Source organism: Solanum verrucosum, unplaced genomic scaffold (genome assembly GCF_900185275.1).
Source record: "Solanum verrucosum unplaced genomic scaffold, falcon-dt-bn FXZP01000131.1, whole genome shotgun sequence".
NCBI classification, from domain to species: domain Eukaryota; kingdom Viridiplantae; phylum Streptophyta; class Magnoliopsida; order Solanales; family Solanaceae; genus Solanum; species Solanum verrucosum.
In genome coordinates, this window is record NW_026020352.1 from 2,185,365 (window position 1) to 2,204,491 (window position 19,127).

At 38.1% G+C, this 19,127-nt stretch overlaps 1 protein-coding gene across 1 annotated transcript; it reads left to right on the forward strand.

Annotated features, from left to right (window-relative positions):
• The first annotated feature begins 18,387 nt into the window (after window positions 1-18,387).
• LOC125837518 (uncharacterized) lies at window positions 18,388-18,845 on the forward strand. The gene is made up of 2 exons (XM_049516619.1): window positions 18,388-18,690; window positions 18,792-18,845. The coding sequence occupies exons 1-2, from the start codon at window positions 18,388-18,390 to the stop codon at window positions 18,843-18,845; spliced, it is 357 nt and encodes a 118-aa protein (XP_049372576.1).
• The last annotated feature ends 282 nt before the right edge of the window (window positions 18,846-19,127 follow it).

The following is a 19,127-nucleotide window of genomic DNA, read 5'->3' on the forward strand; positions in this document are numbered from 1 at the left end:
TGCATCTGATACAATATGGCCTAAGAAAACTACAGAGTTTGACCAGAACTAACACTTAGAAAACTTTGCATAAAGTTCTCGTTCTCGAAAAACCTGAAGGACTGCTCACAGATGATTTGCATGCTCAGCTTTTGAACGTGAATACACCAAAATTTCATCAATAAATACAATCACAAAAAAGTCTAGATACGGCTTAAATATACTATTCATCAAGTCCATGAACATTGTTGAGGCATTAGTTTTTCCAAAAGACATTACCAAGAACTCAAAGTGTCCATATCTGGTTTTAAAGCAATCTTTGGAACGTCTTTCTCCTGAACTCGTATCTGGTGGTACTCTAATCTTAAATTAATCTCTGAGAAGAACTCAGCACCTTATAATCGATCAAATAGGTCGTTGATCCTCGAAAGGGGATACTTATTCTTTATAATCGCCTTATTCAGCTATCAATAATCGATACACATTCTTAGTGAACCATCTTTCTTCCTCACGAATAACACTGGCGCACCCCATGGTGAAGCATTTGGTCTGATAAAGCCTTTGTCCAACAAGTTTTTCAGCTAATCCTTCAACTCCTTTAGCTCAGCAGGAGCTATTCTATAAGGAGGGATAGATATGGGTTGTGTACCTGGTAGTATATCTATAGCAAAATCAATTTCTCGTTCTAGAGGGATACCAGGGAGCTCGTCTGGAAATACATCTAGAAACTCATTAACTACCGGAATAGACTGAAGAGTTGGTGGTTCTGCATCTATATCATGAACGCGAACAAGATGATAAATAAAACCCTTAGTGATCATCCTCCACACGTTAATATAGGAAATAAACCTACCTTTCGGCGTTGTTGTATCGCCTTTCCATTCCAGAACTGCCTCTCCTGGAAGGTGGAATCTAGCAATCTTTATCCGATACTCAACATTAGCATAACAAGATGATAACCAGTCCATACTTATATTGACGTCAAAATCAACCATCTCTAACTCTACCAGGTCTACAGAGGTCTGACAGTCGATAATTTCTACCGTGCAACCTCGATAGACTCTCCTGGCAATAATAGACTCACCAACTGGTGTAGATACAGTAAAGGACCGATCTAATGACTCTTCTACTATATATAACTTCCCCGCAATAAATGGAGTAACATAAGATAGAATAAATCTAGAATCTTTCAAAGCATAAACACAATGAGAGCAAACAATTAATGCACCTGTCACAACATTTGGTGATGACTCTGAGACCTATCAGCCAGCTAATGAATATGTACGGTTCTGGCCACTACCAAAACTAGATGCTCCCTCTCTGCCTCTGCCTACTGAAGTCTGGGTCCACACCCCGTAGACTGTGCTGAAGAGGAGGAACCTACTACTGACTCGATCGATTGACCTATGGTCGGGCAGTTCCTCCACCCATGCCCCTGCTGTTCACAAGAATAACAACATATGGAACCCTGCCTGCACCTCCCAAAATGCATCCTACCGCAAGTAGCACAATACGGCGATGTTGTCCTAGCCTGGCCTGAGCTTCTCTGCTGCTGAGAGCCTAATGCTCGTGAACCCTCACCTGGGCCTGACTATCCCTGACGATCAAATCTACTACCGTGGAACTGCTGTGGTGGAGGTCTAGGTGGCCTACTAGAATATCGAGGTTTGGGACGTCCCTGAAAATCTCCATGCGAACCAGCGGGCCTATCCCTCTTTTGTCTCTCTCTATCGACCCTCTCAATCATATATTGTAGATGTCGATGATCCTCTATGCCTTGTGCAAAGTCTTGAATTCGCGAGATATCCATATTATCATTTAGTCCAACGGTAGAACAAGCATCGTTATAGTCTGAGTCAAGCCCTCCAACAAATATACGCACCCTGTCATGCATCGTATCAACAAATGTTGGTGCATATCTAGCCAATGAATCAAATCTCAGCCCGTACTCTCGGACACTCTACTGCCCTGTCAAAGGTTCAGAAACTGGTCCACCCAGGCATCCCTAATCTCTTAAGGCAAATAGTGATCTATGAAAGCTTCTGCAAAGCTATCCCAGTAGGTAGAGATGTATTTTTTCCCCAAGATCTCTCCCAGCTTTCGTACCAAAATACTGCCACATCACGCAATCGAAATGTTGCTAACTCAACTGACTCAGTCGATGATGCATGCATGACTCTGAAGATCCTATGAAGCTGATCAACAAAGTGTTGAGGGTCAACTCTACAATCTTTCCCTGTAAACTGTGGAGGTTTCAAGACAAGAAATTCACGAACTCTCGAACTTTCGGGCCCGTAAGAATGTTCGGTAACATCTGGCGCAACTGGTTGGCGTTGTGCAGCTACTAACTGTGCTAACATACATACTGCACTCTTGAAATCCTGGTCAGATGGAATAAGAGAAACTAGATATGGTATTGCTGGTGGAGTCGGGGTCCTGTCTCCCTCAGAGGCTCCTGAAGCGGTGGAGAAGCTATAATGGGCTGAGAAAATGTGTCCCATTGGGTCTCACAATGGGCTACCTCCACCTGTAGTACCTTGCCAGTGCCCTCACCTGCAACTGTATCTAGCCCCTACCTAGTTGTGGTCTGTCAGGTGTCAGCCATCTCTATCTGCATACAAATATCAATTATAAGCCAGAAACCTTAACCCGTAAGACACCGCTTTATAGCACAAGGTGAGCAAAAGAAGGATAGTTATTCTTACATGCCCAGTATATTCTTGCTTATCGAATGTGATGCACAACACATTTATAAACAAGACTCTACTAGACATGGCCTGCAGACTCTCTAGGATACGTCGTTGCTCTGATATCATGTTTGTCACGCCCTAAACTCAAGGGGTCCAACTGTCTCCAAATGCCAGAACTCAGGCCTGAGCCGACCCTATCGAACCATTTGCTACTAGCACATGGCAGCCACACACAATCAAGAAAACAAACAGGTATATCTCGGCTTAAAATTAAGCCCTCGTCCGATAAGGCCCCTGTCAACAGATCTATAAAAGAAACAGCTACTCCCAAGAATTCATATAAAGAAGTAGCCAACTAGAACAGAAGTCTTGATTGGGTCGTCGAGGCCACCATGATATCTATAACTAAACTTAATGCAGGTATATATCAATACAATACATCAAACAGCTAACAAATAGCAGCAAACCAACAAACTAGGCTAGCAAGGCCATAACGTAGTTGTACACCCCACATACTAGTCTGCAAGCCTCTAAGAGTAGTAAAGATATGCAAGACAGGAACCCAGCCTACCCATAAAAACTTATACAACAAAATCTAACAAACCTCCCAACTCTGGCAGCTCCAGAGGAAAGGGGCTAGCCAACTAGATAGAAGTCAATCCAGCAGCTGAGGAGGTCTACGGGGTTGTCTGTCGGGTCCTGCATACATGAATGCAACGCCCCCAGGCAATGGGGCGTCAGTACAAAATAATGTACAGAGTATGAAAGGCTATAGACTAAATGAGTAAGTATCATAATATACCAAAAGCAATCAGGTGAGGAAATCAAATTTAGATAAGCATGCTAATCCACTACTGAATCTAAAAAAAATACAATAATGAGCAAACAACAACCTAACTAAGCCCCCATAAGCTTGGTAGGTATAAACAACATACCACCTACCTAGGCCCCCATAAGCCCAGAAGGTGCCAACTCAATCTACATAACCCTATCGGTAAACCCTTTTGTTTGTAAGAAGTCACATAGCCCTTTTTGGCAACGATATAGCCCCGTAAGCAGTGCATAGCCCTCTTAGGAAACATCATAGCTTTATGGGTAGCACGTAGCCCTCTTTTGCATCACATAGCCCTGTAGGCAACACATAGCCCTCTTTGGCGTCAAAATAGCCCCGTAGGCAACACATAACACTCGTTGGCATCAATATAGCCCTGTGGGTAACACATAGCCCTCTTAGGCAATAACATAGTCGTATTAGACAACAGCATTGCCCCCATAGGTAGTTCATAACTCAACAGCTAACCACAATAGCCCCAATGTCGACAATAAGCAATTGAATAAGCTAAAAGTGAGCAATTTAGCGATAAACAATATATATAGTTTCCAAGTCGTTCCTAACTCAGGGTCGTTCTTAACAGATTATGAGTCCCTATAATGAGGGATTATAACCACTCAATCAGCCAACCATTCACAATTACATCTAAAAGATCACAAACATTAACTACCCTACTATATCACTCCCAAGCTCTAAGGAAATATGCCAAACGAAGGGAATAGCCTTAACATACCTTTTCCTTTATAATTTATGCTAAAAATACCTCTGTCCGCACCACTACAATACTAAAAATAAGGTAAAATTAATCAGTAATTAAGGACAAGAATTACTACAACAATCGATACGGATACCTAGCGTAAATTACTATCCAAGCCCTAAGTATCCATAAACTAATAAAAGATGGTTCCTACCTTTTTTTTACACACCCAGAACACTTAAATAAAATCAAACCACTGAAAAAACTCTGCTGCCAACGCCTCGACGGAACTACACCGATCAATTCACCATGAAAACTATACCAAAACGATGAGCTCATGAAGTAGGGCAATTTTTGATAAAGAGCCAAGAAGATATTATGAACACACAAAGATTATTTGAGGAGAATTTACCTGATTTTCGTGGGTTTCTTACTAGTTTGAATGAATAAAAATGAAGAAGATGCTATCTTATAAGCTTCCACCGACTTAGGGGATCCACCTCACATGTTTTCTTGCGCAGTCTCGCAAACACGCGAATATCTCTCAATTCTGAAGTCGTATGAACAAATCGTTTGATGCGTTGGAAACTAGACTCGTAGACCTTTGATTTAATGGGTCGTGGGCTCTATAAAGCTTTATAAATTGGGAGAAAACATCCGAGACATTTGACCTAAATTTCAGAGAAATCTTTAAAAAGGAACTTACGATAACTTTTGCCAACTTTTATTTTGTGACTTACCTTACTTCAAAACTTGAGATACAATCCTTTAACACTTATAATTTGACATACCACATCATTCTTAATGTATTAATCACCCTCTTTGTCATTTTATAAAGGTACGAGTTAATTTACACGTTTTGAAAAGTCGGGGTGTTACATAAGGTTGGCTTTTCGAACCCCGAATCTTAATTTAGCAATTTTGTACTCATTTGCAATAATTGTTTCTTAATGATGTGTGTTGGGCCTCTCTGAACGTAATTGTATATGTGTGTGCCTATTTTAATTTGAACATTTTTCCCGTATTGCCTTTATTGTTGAATTCCCGTGGTTTTGTGCTTTAATAATTGGTTAAAATTGTGGGGTAGTGCTTGCATGTTGTTGGGTTTAGTCGGGTGAAGTCTAAGTAGCCCGTATTTATGCCGAATGATGTATTTTTCCCAATGATGGAGTGGTTGACGTCATTCTTAAGGGCAATAGTCGTCAAATGGCCAAATTTGGCCAAACCAGGAGAAGTCTGAGTATCCCGGCGGCATGGGTGTAATGGGTCTTAGTTTAATTTGAGAGGTGCATGTTTTGATTTTGTTTTCGGGGGTTGCGGGGTTGAATTCGAGAAGTCGGGTTGAAAGTAGGCACGTTGAGTCGTTTGGCGAGCTAGGTCGAGCTTGCCGAACCACTCAGCGGTTCGCCGAAGTTCCCCATCTCGCCTTTAATTTCATATTATATGTGAAGTTTGGTTCTTTAACTTTCGGCGAGAAGCCTGAGGTCGCCGAATGCACTCGTCGACTCGCTGAAAGTCCTTCTTGATTGCCCTTTGACTGCGCCCCTGAACCTTAATTGCATTGTAACTTTCGGTGGGATATTCCTTGCTCGCCGAAAAGCTTTCCCATCGCCAACATGCCAAATTTTTCTGAGATTTTTGAGCCAATCCCTTCGGAGAGCCCGATCTAGCTCACCAAAGAGATTTGGCGAGTCCATTCTTGATAACGTCCAAATATATCCCATAGAGAATATGGAAGAATATTATCAATAGCACATATTTAACTCGATAGTCCTAAATATTTATTTTTATGGACTGTTTATAAATATAGAAAATTCTAAATAAAATAATTGAATCCAAATTAAATTTGGAATCCAAAACCAAAAGGAATTGGATTTTTTTTCCGTCACGTGAGCTGTCCACGTAGAACAGTGCTGCTTCAAATTATTTGTTTTATCGCCATGCATCAATTGGCCAGTGGCTTTAAATATTGCCACGTGGCAATGAAATAACAACATGGTTTTTTCACTTTGCGCTACACTTCTTGTATATTGAAATATTAATATAATATTTAATTTAATCCATTAAGCTGTTTGCTTGATTTCGTTTTTCAATTTTTCATTTTTAATTCGTTTTAGCTTCAATTTTTTTTATTTTTTCACAAATTTAATCCTACAAATAAAATACACAATTTAGCACAATCCATAAAATTTATGCTCAAAAAGGGAAAATATAAATAATAAATGTGAGACAAATTATGATTAAAAATATGTATTTTTAGCCTCACATAAACACCCTACACTTAAAACATTTGCTCGTCCTCAATCAAGCATTAAAGCTTATCTCAAAAAAAAATTCATACTAGCAATGTCATCACTTTGGTTAATACAAACAATTAGGTCATATATCAATTTCAAAATATCTAGTACACTTCTAATTCATTATGCAAGACATTCAAATAAACAACAAACCTCTAACCTCCTAACCTCAAGGAAGGACTTTGAACTCATCAAATTTAAGCTTGCTCAAGTACTCTCATCAAAGAAAGCTAATAAAATCATCTATCTATCATGAAACAAGTGCCCTCACAAAAAGAAATAGTTCACACACTCAATTCAAAAGATTGAATATAAATTAAGGACTTCATATCAAGAACAATTCTCACGCTCACAAATAAAATTCACATGTATGCACAAAGAACCATACTCTTGCCAATTATGTACATCTCCACTAATTAAGCATGCTTGAATAGAATCAAATAGGATTTTAACCGGTTGTAATGTAGGCTAGGGGACGGGTAGAAAAACTATATAATAGTGACTTACACTTCCTTAAGCACTTTGCAATTTTAGACATCACCCATTATTTTCTTCTCTTTATTTTCAGTCCTCTCTTCAACAATTATTTCACAAATAATTCTCATCATCTCAAAATTGTTTCAATCATTTCTTTTTAAGTTTTCATTCATAATAGCCTCCCTCAACTTACGTATTATGCATGTGTTAAGGTGCACGATGTCCTTGGAAGGACCAAGGCCATCATCAAGGTAACTTCTTTTTTTCTCATGACACTTTTTTTTTTCATGTCACATTCTTTCAAAGAGGGCTTTTAAGCACTTTGTAGCTATCATTGATTACCTTTCTTCACTCAACCATCCCTTTTCTCAGAAATGATAATTAGAATAAGTCTATGCTATAATGCTCAAAGAAGCAAGGTGCAAAAACTAGAGATTCAACAAAATAGTCAAGGGCAAATTATGGCTACCAACAAAAGACTACAGGATCAAAAGGGCTAACTAGTGATAAAATATCTGAAAAGGCTAAATTTTATCACACAAATCAAAGAAAATCTATTATCATCTCCTAAACAAAGCAACACTTTTTATTTCGCTTCAATAACATGCAGGGCAAGTTCCAGACTAAGATGCAAAACATGGAATAAACAAAATCTCACCACACATGGCACACATATCAATCAAGATGGATCAGTTCCACTTCTAAGGATGACAAGATAATAACAAACTACAAAATAAAATAAGCTATATATAGAGTCACAACCATGAACCTAGATGTCAAAAAGTTTGCAATTTCACTAGCAATCAAGCATTCACAAGAAATTACTACTCAAAATTAGGCCCAAATAGTAAGTATCTCATAACTCAAACATGTCTTTTCTTTTCTCTCCAAAAAACAATTAAAAAAAAAAAATTATTCGTAAAAAATAAATAAATAAAAGTCCTTGGTTCAAAGGGACTATCCTTAGGAAAAGAACCGAAAACAAAAGCCAAGGAACCCATTCTAAAAAAAAAGACTCAATAAAACAGTAAAAACTAGGAATTCATTCCTTCACCCCACACTTAACAAGATGCTATGTCCCCAAAGCATTAAATAAAAAAAACGAGGGTTAAGAAAACTCCATGGGGCCTTTAGGCCTAGCTAGTAGCATGTTCTCTTTATTTTCATCAAGGGTCGTCACCCCACACTTAAGCTCAAACATGTTCCTTTGCTTCAATTTTTTTTTCACATTTTTTTTGGGTAGTTAGACTTCCCCTAATCTGCAAAAACAAGAAAATAAAAATAAAATGATACTAATAAAATAAGAAGGTACACTACTAATTGGGTTGCCTCCCAATAAGCGCTTAATTTAACGTTGCGGCACAACGTCATCAATTTTACTATTTTTCCTTCCACTTTGAAGATATGAATTGCACCCCTAATTTCACATCAATTTTTCTATCACGCTCAAGGGGTGGTGGTATAAAAATAAAGGTCCCAAGCAATAGATATTGCATTATGCACTTCTTGGATCCTAAGTGAGGAATGTAATTCTCTGATGTTATAACAATAAATTCAAGATAGAAACAATTATCCTCCTCCATACACTCTTCTATAGGCTCAGATGACTCGATTAATTTCTCATCATCTAAACATAATATGGAAAAATTATTGGAATGAGGTCCAATGCGCCCTAACTTATAAATTATTTTATTATTTACACCCTCATATTTACACATACTAGAGTTTTTAAAAATATTATTATCTATTTCTTTACATAACTCTAGTATCCTCTTCTCAGCAATGACACCATCAATAAACGTATGATCAAGCAATTGACCCTCACCTTTTGGCTCTTCAACTTGACTTAAAAGTATTTTTTCTTCCTCACATATATTATTACTAAATTGTTGGGTGTTATATGATTTAATCTTTGCACTCAACTCACAATCTAAATAATAGAGGTCAAATTCAAAGCTATCTTCAAGACTGCGCTTATATATTGATTTATAGCAAAGTATTAACAAATATTTCATGTCCCCATACAACTTATCTTGTTGAGGAAAAATTAACCTATAAGAATCCATAATATCATAAGTACAAGAATTGCAAGAACACTTATCACTACATACTTTTTCAGGTGACATCTCAAGAAGAGTAAAAGAAATATGATAATAAAAAAAAAAAACAAATTTAAAACTAATCCTAAGAAACAAAAAAGGACTACAAGTCAAAATAAATACTAAAGACAATTTCTAAGCCACATTCTCCGGCAACGGCGCCATTCTTGATAACGTCCAAATATACTTCTTGAAAAGAAATATAAACGATCGTATGCAATATATTTACCCAACTATGAGTCGGGGTCGATCCCACAGAGAATATGGAAGAATATTGTCAATAGAAAATATTTAACTAGATATTCGTTATATAAAATGGGGGAATTTAAATTGACATAAAATAAAAACAATAAAAATAGCTTTGAACTAAGTATTTATTTATATTCAGATTATTAGAAATAACTAGGAATGTGTTCCCCATAAACTCATAACGTGGTAATCCTAATAATAGTAATCCTATCCTAGTGTATCACATGCAAATTGGTAAGTTATGTATCTCTAAATCCTTGGTCTGGCAAATAGAGAGTTTCATCCCGCACCTTGGTCTGGCTACATGTGTATAATTTACTAACTCTTACATTTACCTCATATTAGACATCACATCAATGTATGACTTAGTTTTCACCCTCGCACCAATTAACATTAGACTATTAGATAGTATCACACTAAATCTATGTTGATAATTCTTTTCTTGTTAACTACCTCCTTGGTTCGGCAAGTAGCATCAAGGCGAGTTCTAACGTTGCACACCGTCAAGGAGCAGCAGGTTGTAGCTTAGAGCCTGAAGATGATGAACTGATAGAAGCACAGAGGGTTGAGCTGCGATCCAGAAGGATAAACGATCCGTCTAGGATCAGGACTCCTCAGGCGACCACTACTCCTCTTCCATCTCCAGCACATGCCGTGGTCCTAGAACCACCAATATTGGGTCCTCCTCCCAAGTATATGAATAGACGAAAGACTGAGGGGCTGATGCCAATCATTGAGGAAAAGTGTTTGTCCACTGATGGGGCCATTAACAGGTACACATAGAATATGAGCTATCTGAAGTCTCATAAATTCTAGATCTTCACCAAGCCCTGTGGCCCCTATATTCCAAATTGGGTTCGGGGGTTCTACGCTTCTTATTGGGCCTTGGTACCGCAGAGAAAGAAGCAGGCAACAACATTTAAACCGGTTGAATGTGTAGTTGTCAGAGGGAAGAGGGTGCAGTGTGATTTTACTGCCATCAATGTTGTCCTAGAATGCACTACGAGAATTGAAGATGACTGTCTGCATATGATCAGGACAAAAACGCTGGACAACATGAAGAAGTGGTTAGCCCCATTGATATCTAATGGCACTCTGAAGTGGTTGGATGTAGGGGCTCCAATAGAAAAGAAAGACCTGAATGTAGTTGCGAGGTTCTGGTTTGGCTTCATCAGTAGTACTATCATGCCATCCCAAAATGAGTCAATTTTCTACCTTGCCAAGGCAGCCAGTCTGGGTTGCATCATCGATGGGACAAGGATGAATATAGGGATAATTGATAGCATCCAAGGAAGCTCTACTCCATTGAAGGACAAGGATGAAGCTTTAGAAACTCCAAAGAGGCTCATAACAAGATCTCAAACCAAGGAGTTCAATGATAAGCTCAATGGGCTTCAATCGCTGATCCAAATGTGTCTTATTGGGGAAGAAGAGCTCAAGCTCAAGGGAGAGGAATTGTCCAAATGCTACAATTATTTGGTGGCCCAAGATGAGGTATTTTAAGGGCCAATTTCGTGCAAATAAGGTCAAGAAGAGTCCAAGAATCAGCCACAACAAGAGTTGCTTTCTGCCCAAGTTTTGAGAGAAGACTAGTCAAACTTTCCAAGATTGTCAAGATTCTTTTCCTAGTTGGGATTTACCTTATTTATATATAGGTTATTAATATTTTCCTTAGTCTATTTATGGTCTCCTAAGTACCATTTAATGCTTTCCTAGAAGTACTAAATTTGTTCCTAGTTAGGTTACTTTATTTCCTTTCTAGAGTAGGATTCCTTGTAATTGTCTTTCTAGGGTTCCTTGGACGTTTTTTCCCCTTCTCCTATATATAGGAGTCCTTTTCATTCATTAAAGACAATTTAGATTGATATTAATAATATTGGAGTGAGTTCTTTGAACCTTTGTGACTTGTTCTTTGAGAATTTATCTTTAAACCTTTACTAGTTTCATAGTTTAAGGTATAAAGTAACTTTCTCTTGTGATATCTTTGGTTTCTTTTTGGTATTCTTTAGAAGGTGATTAGTTTCGACATACTAATTATTGTCTTTAGTTACTCATAAAGCGGTCAAGATCCGAATCTATCGTTTTGATTCGTTTTCTCAAGTAAAGGCGTTAGATTTCTTCCATAAATCTATACGTTGTTACTTGGATCTTTTCAAGGCCTTAGAACATCTAATCCTTGGAAATTCATGGATCTTTCCTTCGAATTTCCCATATCTTTAGTTAGTGTTTTTTGTTTCTTTTCTTTGTGCTTCCGCATTCTAATATTCAATTCTCTATTTGTGATCTCCCTTAACCTTGCTGTTATCAAGTTGTATCAGAGCGGGTCTATCAAGATTCCGTTCTTGATAAATCTTGGGATTTCTTCTTAGAGCAGAAAAAAAAAAAACTGTAGCGTGAACAGTAGCGTTGTGAAAAAAAAAAATTACATTAGCGTGAACAGAAAAAAAAAAAGTTATAACTTGCTCTCTAAGAAATATGATTACTTGTCCTCCAAGAAATTTGATTACTTGATACCCAAGAAAGTTTATTACCTGCTATTCAAGAAATCTTATTACTTGCTCTCCAAGTTTTGCATTAATTTGTTTCCAAGCAAGAAGGTTGCAAGAAGAGGGGATTCTAGACCTTTAAGAATAAGAGGAATTTTTTTTTTCTTGTTCTTATAATTCTAAAATAAGTTCCTTTTCATTCGTGTTTTGTTTCAACTAAATCCTACTTGTTCTAGGACTAGTTCTTTACTTTCTTTTTGTACCCCAAGATTCCATACTTTATTACTACGAACTTGATACACGTTTTTGTTTAATTATAAATCTACAAAGTATTCTCGTTCAAAGGTTATTTTGAGTGGAAAAAGGCAAGTGTGGGTGAGTTTAAAAGAGGGTAAAAGCCATATTAAAAGTGTGATACTTGATCATTTATTCTTTTTTTTTAGATGTCTAATTCAGGTGGTGATGAGGAAAGGGCTCGTTTAGAAGCCGAGGTCAAAGGAAGGAACGACTTCACCCTTCAAGCTATGCACCAACAATTTGAGAGATGGACCCTTCAATTTCAAGAGATGAGGGATATGATTATCGAGCAGAATGACACCATAGCTTCAATTAGGAGGGAGAATAATGTTGTACCCCCAAATAATGTTAGACCCCAAGTTAGAAGGAATGTACCCCATATCCCTTTTGTAAATCCTGAATATGATAATGATGATTTTGATGTTGAATTTAATCTAGAAAGAAGAGATAGGAGGGGACAAAGAGGTAGAGTAGAACATGATAATATAAATAGTATAAAGATGAAGATGCCATCTTTCAAGGGGACAAGGGATCCAGAATTGTACCTTGATTGGGAGAGACGAGTTGAAGCCATCTTTGATTTCCATAACTACTCTGAGGGTAAGAAAGTTAAACTTGTTGTTGTTGAGTTTTCTGATTATGCTGCTTCTTGGTGGAAAAAGCTTGCTAGGGACAGATTGCAAGAGGAGCTACCACCTATTGCTACGTGGGCAGAGATGAAGAGGGTAATGAGGAAGCGATTTATTCCATCATACTTCCAAAGAGATCTACAATCTCGCCTTCAACGCTTGAAGCAAGGCTCCATGTCGGTGGATGAGTACTTCAAAAGCATGGATATGGCTATGATCCAAGCTAACTGCATGGAGGAAGAAGAGGCTACAATAACTAGATTTTTAAATGGTTTAAATACAGAAATAGCTAATGTAGTAGAGATACAATAATATGTTACTTTAGATGAGTTAGTTGATTTGTCTGTAAAAGTTGAAAAACAAATTGAGAAAAAGCAGCAAAATAACTCATGGAGAAGTCGACCAAACACTATCTCTAAGAAGCCATGGTCAACTCAAGAGGGGAAAGCTCCTTCCAAACCTCAAGATGATAGAGGTAAAGGTAAAGTTGAGGAGGGAGGTAAAACCTTTAATCCTAAATGTTCTAAGCCTTCAAGTTATATTCAATGTCACAAATGTCATGGAAGGGGGCATATGATGCATGAATGTCCAAGTAGAAGAAACATCCTACTTAGAGAGAATGGAGAATATGAGAGTGAAAAAAGTGAGGGGGAAGAAGAAGAGGGAGAAGGTGTAAGTGAGGAAAATGATTGGGAATTGCCTAATGATGGTATAATTGGGGTGGTTAGGAGAATTATGACTATCAACTTGGGTAGTGTTGATGAAGGGCAAAGAGAGAATTTGTTTCATACTAGGTGTGGGATAAAAGGGAAGACTTATTCTATGATTATTGATGGGGGGAAGTTGTGCAAATGTGGTGAGTTCATACTTGGTGGATAAACTAGGAATTGCATGCATGAAGCGCTCTACCCCATATAGGCTCCAATGGTTGAATGATTGTGGAGAAGTAAAAGTAAACAAACAATGCATGATTTCATTCAATGTTGGTAGGTATGAAGATGAAATTCTTTGTGATGTAGTTCCAATGCAAGCATGTCATGTTTTACTTGGCCGACCTTGGCAGTATGATAGGGATACTACTCATCATGGGAGAAAGAATAGGTATAGTCTTCTGCATAATGGCAAGAAGTATATTCTTCCACCATAATCGCCTTCTCAAGTGTTTGAAGATCAAAAACGATTGAGGGAAACAATGGGAAAACAAAAGGGAGAGGTAAAAAGTGAGCTTGAGGGAAAAGAAAAAGGCCAAGAGATAGAAAAAAAGAGAGATGGCCGAGAGAAAGAGGGAGAGGGCAGCGATCTAAGTAAAGAGGTAAAAGAGGGTGTGAGTAAAAAAATAAAATGTTTTGGTAAGAGGAAAGAGGCTAAGGAAAAGAAAAATGAGAGCCTTTATATAAAAGCCAAAGAGTGTTTGAATGCTAGGAGAGAGGGACTGCCCATAATACTACTTACTTACAAAGAAGTATTGATTAATTTTGAACAACTAACTCCTTCTTCGCCAAATAGTGTTTCTTCTCTTTTGCAGAATTTTGAAGATGTTTTTCCTGATAACACTCCAAAGGGATTGCCACCTTTGAGAGGGATTGAGCACCAAATAGACTTTGTGCCTGGGTCTCAACTTCCTAATAGACCTGCCTATAGGAGCAATCCTGAAGAGACCAAAGAATTACAAAGGCAAGTTGAAGAATTGCTTGAAAAGGGATTTGTTCAAGAGAGTATGAGCCCATGCTCTGTTCCAGTCCTATTGGTCCCCAAAAAGGATGGAACATGGAGGATATGTGTAGATTGTCGAGCCATCAATAAGATAACGGTAAAGTATCGCCATCCTATCCCTCGTCTTGATGACATGTTGGACCAACTGTATGGTTCCAAAATCTTTTCTAAAATTGATCTAAAGAGTGGTTACCATCAGATTCGTATGAATCCTGGAGATGAATGGAAAACTGCTTTTAAGACCAAATATGGATTTTGTGAGTGGTTAGTTATGCCCTTTGGCTTGACTAATGCACCAAGCACTTTTATGAGACTAATGAATCATGTTTTTAAAGATTTCCATGGAAAATTTATTGGGGTGTATTTTGATGACATCTTAATCTTTTCTCAAAATCTGGATGAACACCTAGAGCACTTAAAACAAGTTTTTGAAGTTCTTAGAAACCAGCGCTTATTTGCTAATCTCAAAAAGTGTACTTTCTGTGTGGATCGTGTGGTTTTCTTAGGTTTTGTGGTCAGTTCTAAGGGAGTTGAAGTAGATGATGAGAAAATCAAGGCAATAAAAGAATGGCCTAAACCTAATAGTGTAAAATGGACTTGCTAGTTTTTATAGGAGGTTTGTGCGAGAATTTAGCACCATTGTTGCTCCTTTAACTGAAGTTATTAAAAAAGATAAGGTTTTTACATGGGGAAAGGAACAAGAGGATGCATTTAACTTGCTGAAGGATAAATTGTGTTATGCTCCTCTTTTGCAATTGCCTGATTTTTCTAAGTCTTTTGAAGTTGAGTGTGATGCCTCTGGTAAGGGCATAGGTGCAGTTTTGATGCAAGACTCCAAGCCAATTGCCTACTTTAGTGAAAATCTAAGTGGAGCAACATTGAACTACTCAACTTATGATAAGGAGCTATATGCCTTGGTAAGGGCGTTAGCTACATGGCAGCACTACTTGTGGCCTCGAGAATTTGTGGTCACTGATCATGAGTCATTAAAATACTTGAAGAGCCAGGGTAAACTTAGTCGTAGGCATGCTAAATGGGTAGAGTTTATTGAAACTTTTCCTTATGTAATTGCTTACAAACAAGGAAAGGAGAATGTGCTTGCTGATGCACTCTCAAGAAGGTATGTTTTGATCTCTACTCTTACTTCAAAGTTATTGGGTTTTGACCAAATCAAGTTCCTCTATGCTAATGATTTTGATTTTTGTAAGATTTTTGCTGAATGTAAGTTAGGTCCTTTTGAGAAATTTAATCTTCAAGATGAATTTCTATTCAAGGAAAATAAATTATGTGTTCCTAACTGGTCGTTGCGTGAACTATTTGTTAGGGAAGCACATTGTGGAGGGCTAATGGGACATTTTGGTGTACCCAAAACACTGGAAATACTTTCTGAACATTTTTATTGGCCTAGCATGAGAAAGGATGTTGAAAAAGTGTGTTCTTATTGTCTTGAATGTAAAGAGGCTAAGTCTAGAACATTGCCGCATGGTCTTTATACTCCTTTACTTGTTTCTAATTCCCCTTGGATTGATATTTCTATGGATTTCATATTGAGACTGCCAAGGACTAAGTATGGTAAGGATAGTATATTTGTGGTAGTAGATAGATTTTCTAAAATGGCTCGTTTTATCCCATGTAAAAAGACTAATGATGCATCTCATGTGGCTGACTTGTTTGTAATGGAAGTGGTTAAATTGCATGGAATACCTAGAACTATTGTTAGTGATAGGGATGCCAAGTTCTTAAGTCACTTTTGGAGAATTCTTTGGGGAAAGTTGGGAACTAAATTGCTATTTTCTACATCTTGTCACCCACAAACGGACGGGCAAACGGAAGTGGTTAATAGAACTTTAGGGAACATGTTGAGGGCTGTTTTGAAAGGAAAGTTGACTTCTTGGGAAGATTACTTACCTATTGTAGAATTTGCTTATAATAGGACCTTCCATTCTTCTACTGGTAAGACTCCTTTTGAAGTTGTATATGGATTCAACCCCCTTACCCCCCCTTGATTTATTGCCTTTGCCTACTAATGATTTTGCTAATCTTGATGCTAAGAAGAAGGCTGATATGATGAAGAAAATTCATGAACAAACAAGGCTTGCAATTGAAAAGAAGAACAAGGAAGTTGCATTGCGAAGGAATAAGGGCAGAAAATATGTTGTTTTTAAACCTGGTGACTTGGTTTGGGTGCATATGAGAAAGGAAAGACTTCCTTCCAAAAGAAAGACCAAACTAGATTCTAGAGGAAGTGGTCCATACAAAGTCCTTGAAAGGATTGGAGACAATGCTTATAAACTTGATCTTCCTGGTGAGTTCCAAGTTAGTGCTACTTTTAATGTTTCTGATCTTTCCCATTTTGATGCAGATTTGAATTCGAGGACGAATTCTCTTCAAAAAGAGGGGAATGATAGCATCCAAGGAAGCTCTACTCCATTGAAGGACAAGGATGAAGCTTTAGAAACTCCAAGGAGGCTCATAACAAGATCTCAAACCAAGGAGTTCAATGATAAGCTCAATGGGCTTCAATCGCTGATCCAAATGTGTCTTATTGGGGAAGAAGAGCTCAAGCTCAAGGGAGAGGAATTGTCCAAATGCTACAATTATTTGGTGGCCCAAGATGAGGTATTTTAAGGGCCAATTTCGTGCAAATAAGGTCAAGAAGAGTCCAAGAATCAGCCACAACAAGAGTTGCTTTCTGCCCAAGTTTTGAGAGAAGACTAGTCAAACTTTCCAAGATTGTCAAGATTCTTTTCCTAGTTGGGATTTACCTTATTTATATATAGGTTATTAATATTTTCCTTAGTCTATTTATGGTCTCCTAAGTACCATTTAATGCTTTCCTAGAAGTACTAAATTTGTTCCTAGTTAGGTTACTTTATTTCCTTTCTAGAGTAGGATTCCTTGTAATTGTCTTTCTAGGGTTCCTTGGACGTTTTTTCCCCTTCTCCTATATATAGGAGTCCTTTTCATTCATTAAAGACAATTTAGATTGATATTAATAATATTGGAGTGAGTTCTTTGAACCTTTGTGACTTGTTCTTTGAGAATTTATCTTTAAACCTTTACTAGTTTCATAGTTTAAGGTATAAAGTAACTTTCTCTTGTGATATCTTTGGTTTCTTTTTGGTATTCTTTAGAAGGTGATTAGTTTCTACATACTAATTATTGTCTTTAGTTACTCATAAAGCGGTCAAGATCCGAATCTATCGTTTTGATTCGTTTTCTCAAGTAAAGGCGTTAGATTTCTTCCATAAATCTATACGTTGTTACTTGGATCTTTTCAAGGCCTTAGAACATCTAATCCTTGGAAATTCATGGATCTTTCCTTCGAATTTCCCATATCTTTAGTTAGTTTTTTGTTTCTTTTCTTTGTGCTTCCACATTCTAATATTCAATTCTCTATTTGTGATCTCCCTTAACCTTGCTGTTATCAATAATTATGGCACAGGAGATGGTTATGAGGGCCAAGCAGTGCCAGACCTTCTCCCCTTTCCGGTATTGATCACTGAGCTATGCAGACGAGCTCAGGTTCCTAGATATGTAAAGAAAGATGTGTAAGTGATTCCCACCTCTTCCACTGTTATATGGAAGATCGAGGCATAATATTTAAAGGATCAGGCAGAGAAGAAGAAGGCAACCCCGGTGGATACATCCCCGGTTGTGGATACAGACTCATTACCTACAGAGGAATCTTTGCCTACTCCGGCCCCTGGGCCTTCAGGTACATCTAGTGTTGTTCCTTCTGACTGCCCTAGTTCCTCTACTGCTACATTGCCTCCCAGAGCTGTTGTTGTTGTTTCCCGAACCCCACTCACTCAGGCTGCATTACCCCGGATAAGGTAGCTAGCCCATTCTGCCGATCGTCGGGCTACCAGAGTTGAGGCCTCCATTTCGGGCATGATTTAAAAACCCCTTGCCAATGTTGTGACACCGCTGAGTGCTACCATGGATTCCCTTGCAACTAAGATAGTAGTGTGTGAGTGTGGCCAAGAGGCTACCAAGGAGGTGACGACTTTAAAGGCCAATGTTGCTACGCTGAGGAGTGATGTGGATCAGCTGAAATCCACCAACATGTCCATGATTTTCAGGATGGTGGAGATTCCTGATGTTCCAGAAATGCCTCCGGCTACCACCAGAGATGAGATTAGAGTTGAAGAGACATATGATCCTAAGTCCGAGGTTGATACGTATGATAAGATGCTTGGGGTTGTTGAGGAGGCTTCGTATGAAGGCCTTACTGAGACTGAGGTGTAAATGCAGCTATGTAGGCTTCTTTGGCAGATACACCCTTGGCTGACCCTTGTTCAACTGCTACTCCTTGTGAGGTGACTCCGGGCATTGATACCCAGGTCCCGAGCACTACACCGGGCATTGATGCTCAGACAGATGGAGCGACTGAGTAGACATGATTCCTTTTTACCTCCCTCTATGTCTTATTCTTTTTGACTTGTGGATATTATTTTGCTTGCATTTGAGGACAAATGGTTTTTATTTTAGGTGGGATGAGGCCCACCTTTTGTGACTAATGTTTTGTTCGTACATTGGGTTTTGTGGTATAAATTGTGTTTAGCACTATTTTTGTGGATTATTGAGCTTGTGGCTCCTTGTTTTAATTGAAATGATTTTTGGACCCTTTCGGAAAAAAATTATGCCAACTCTTGTTTGTTTTTGAATGTTGTTGTTCT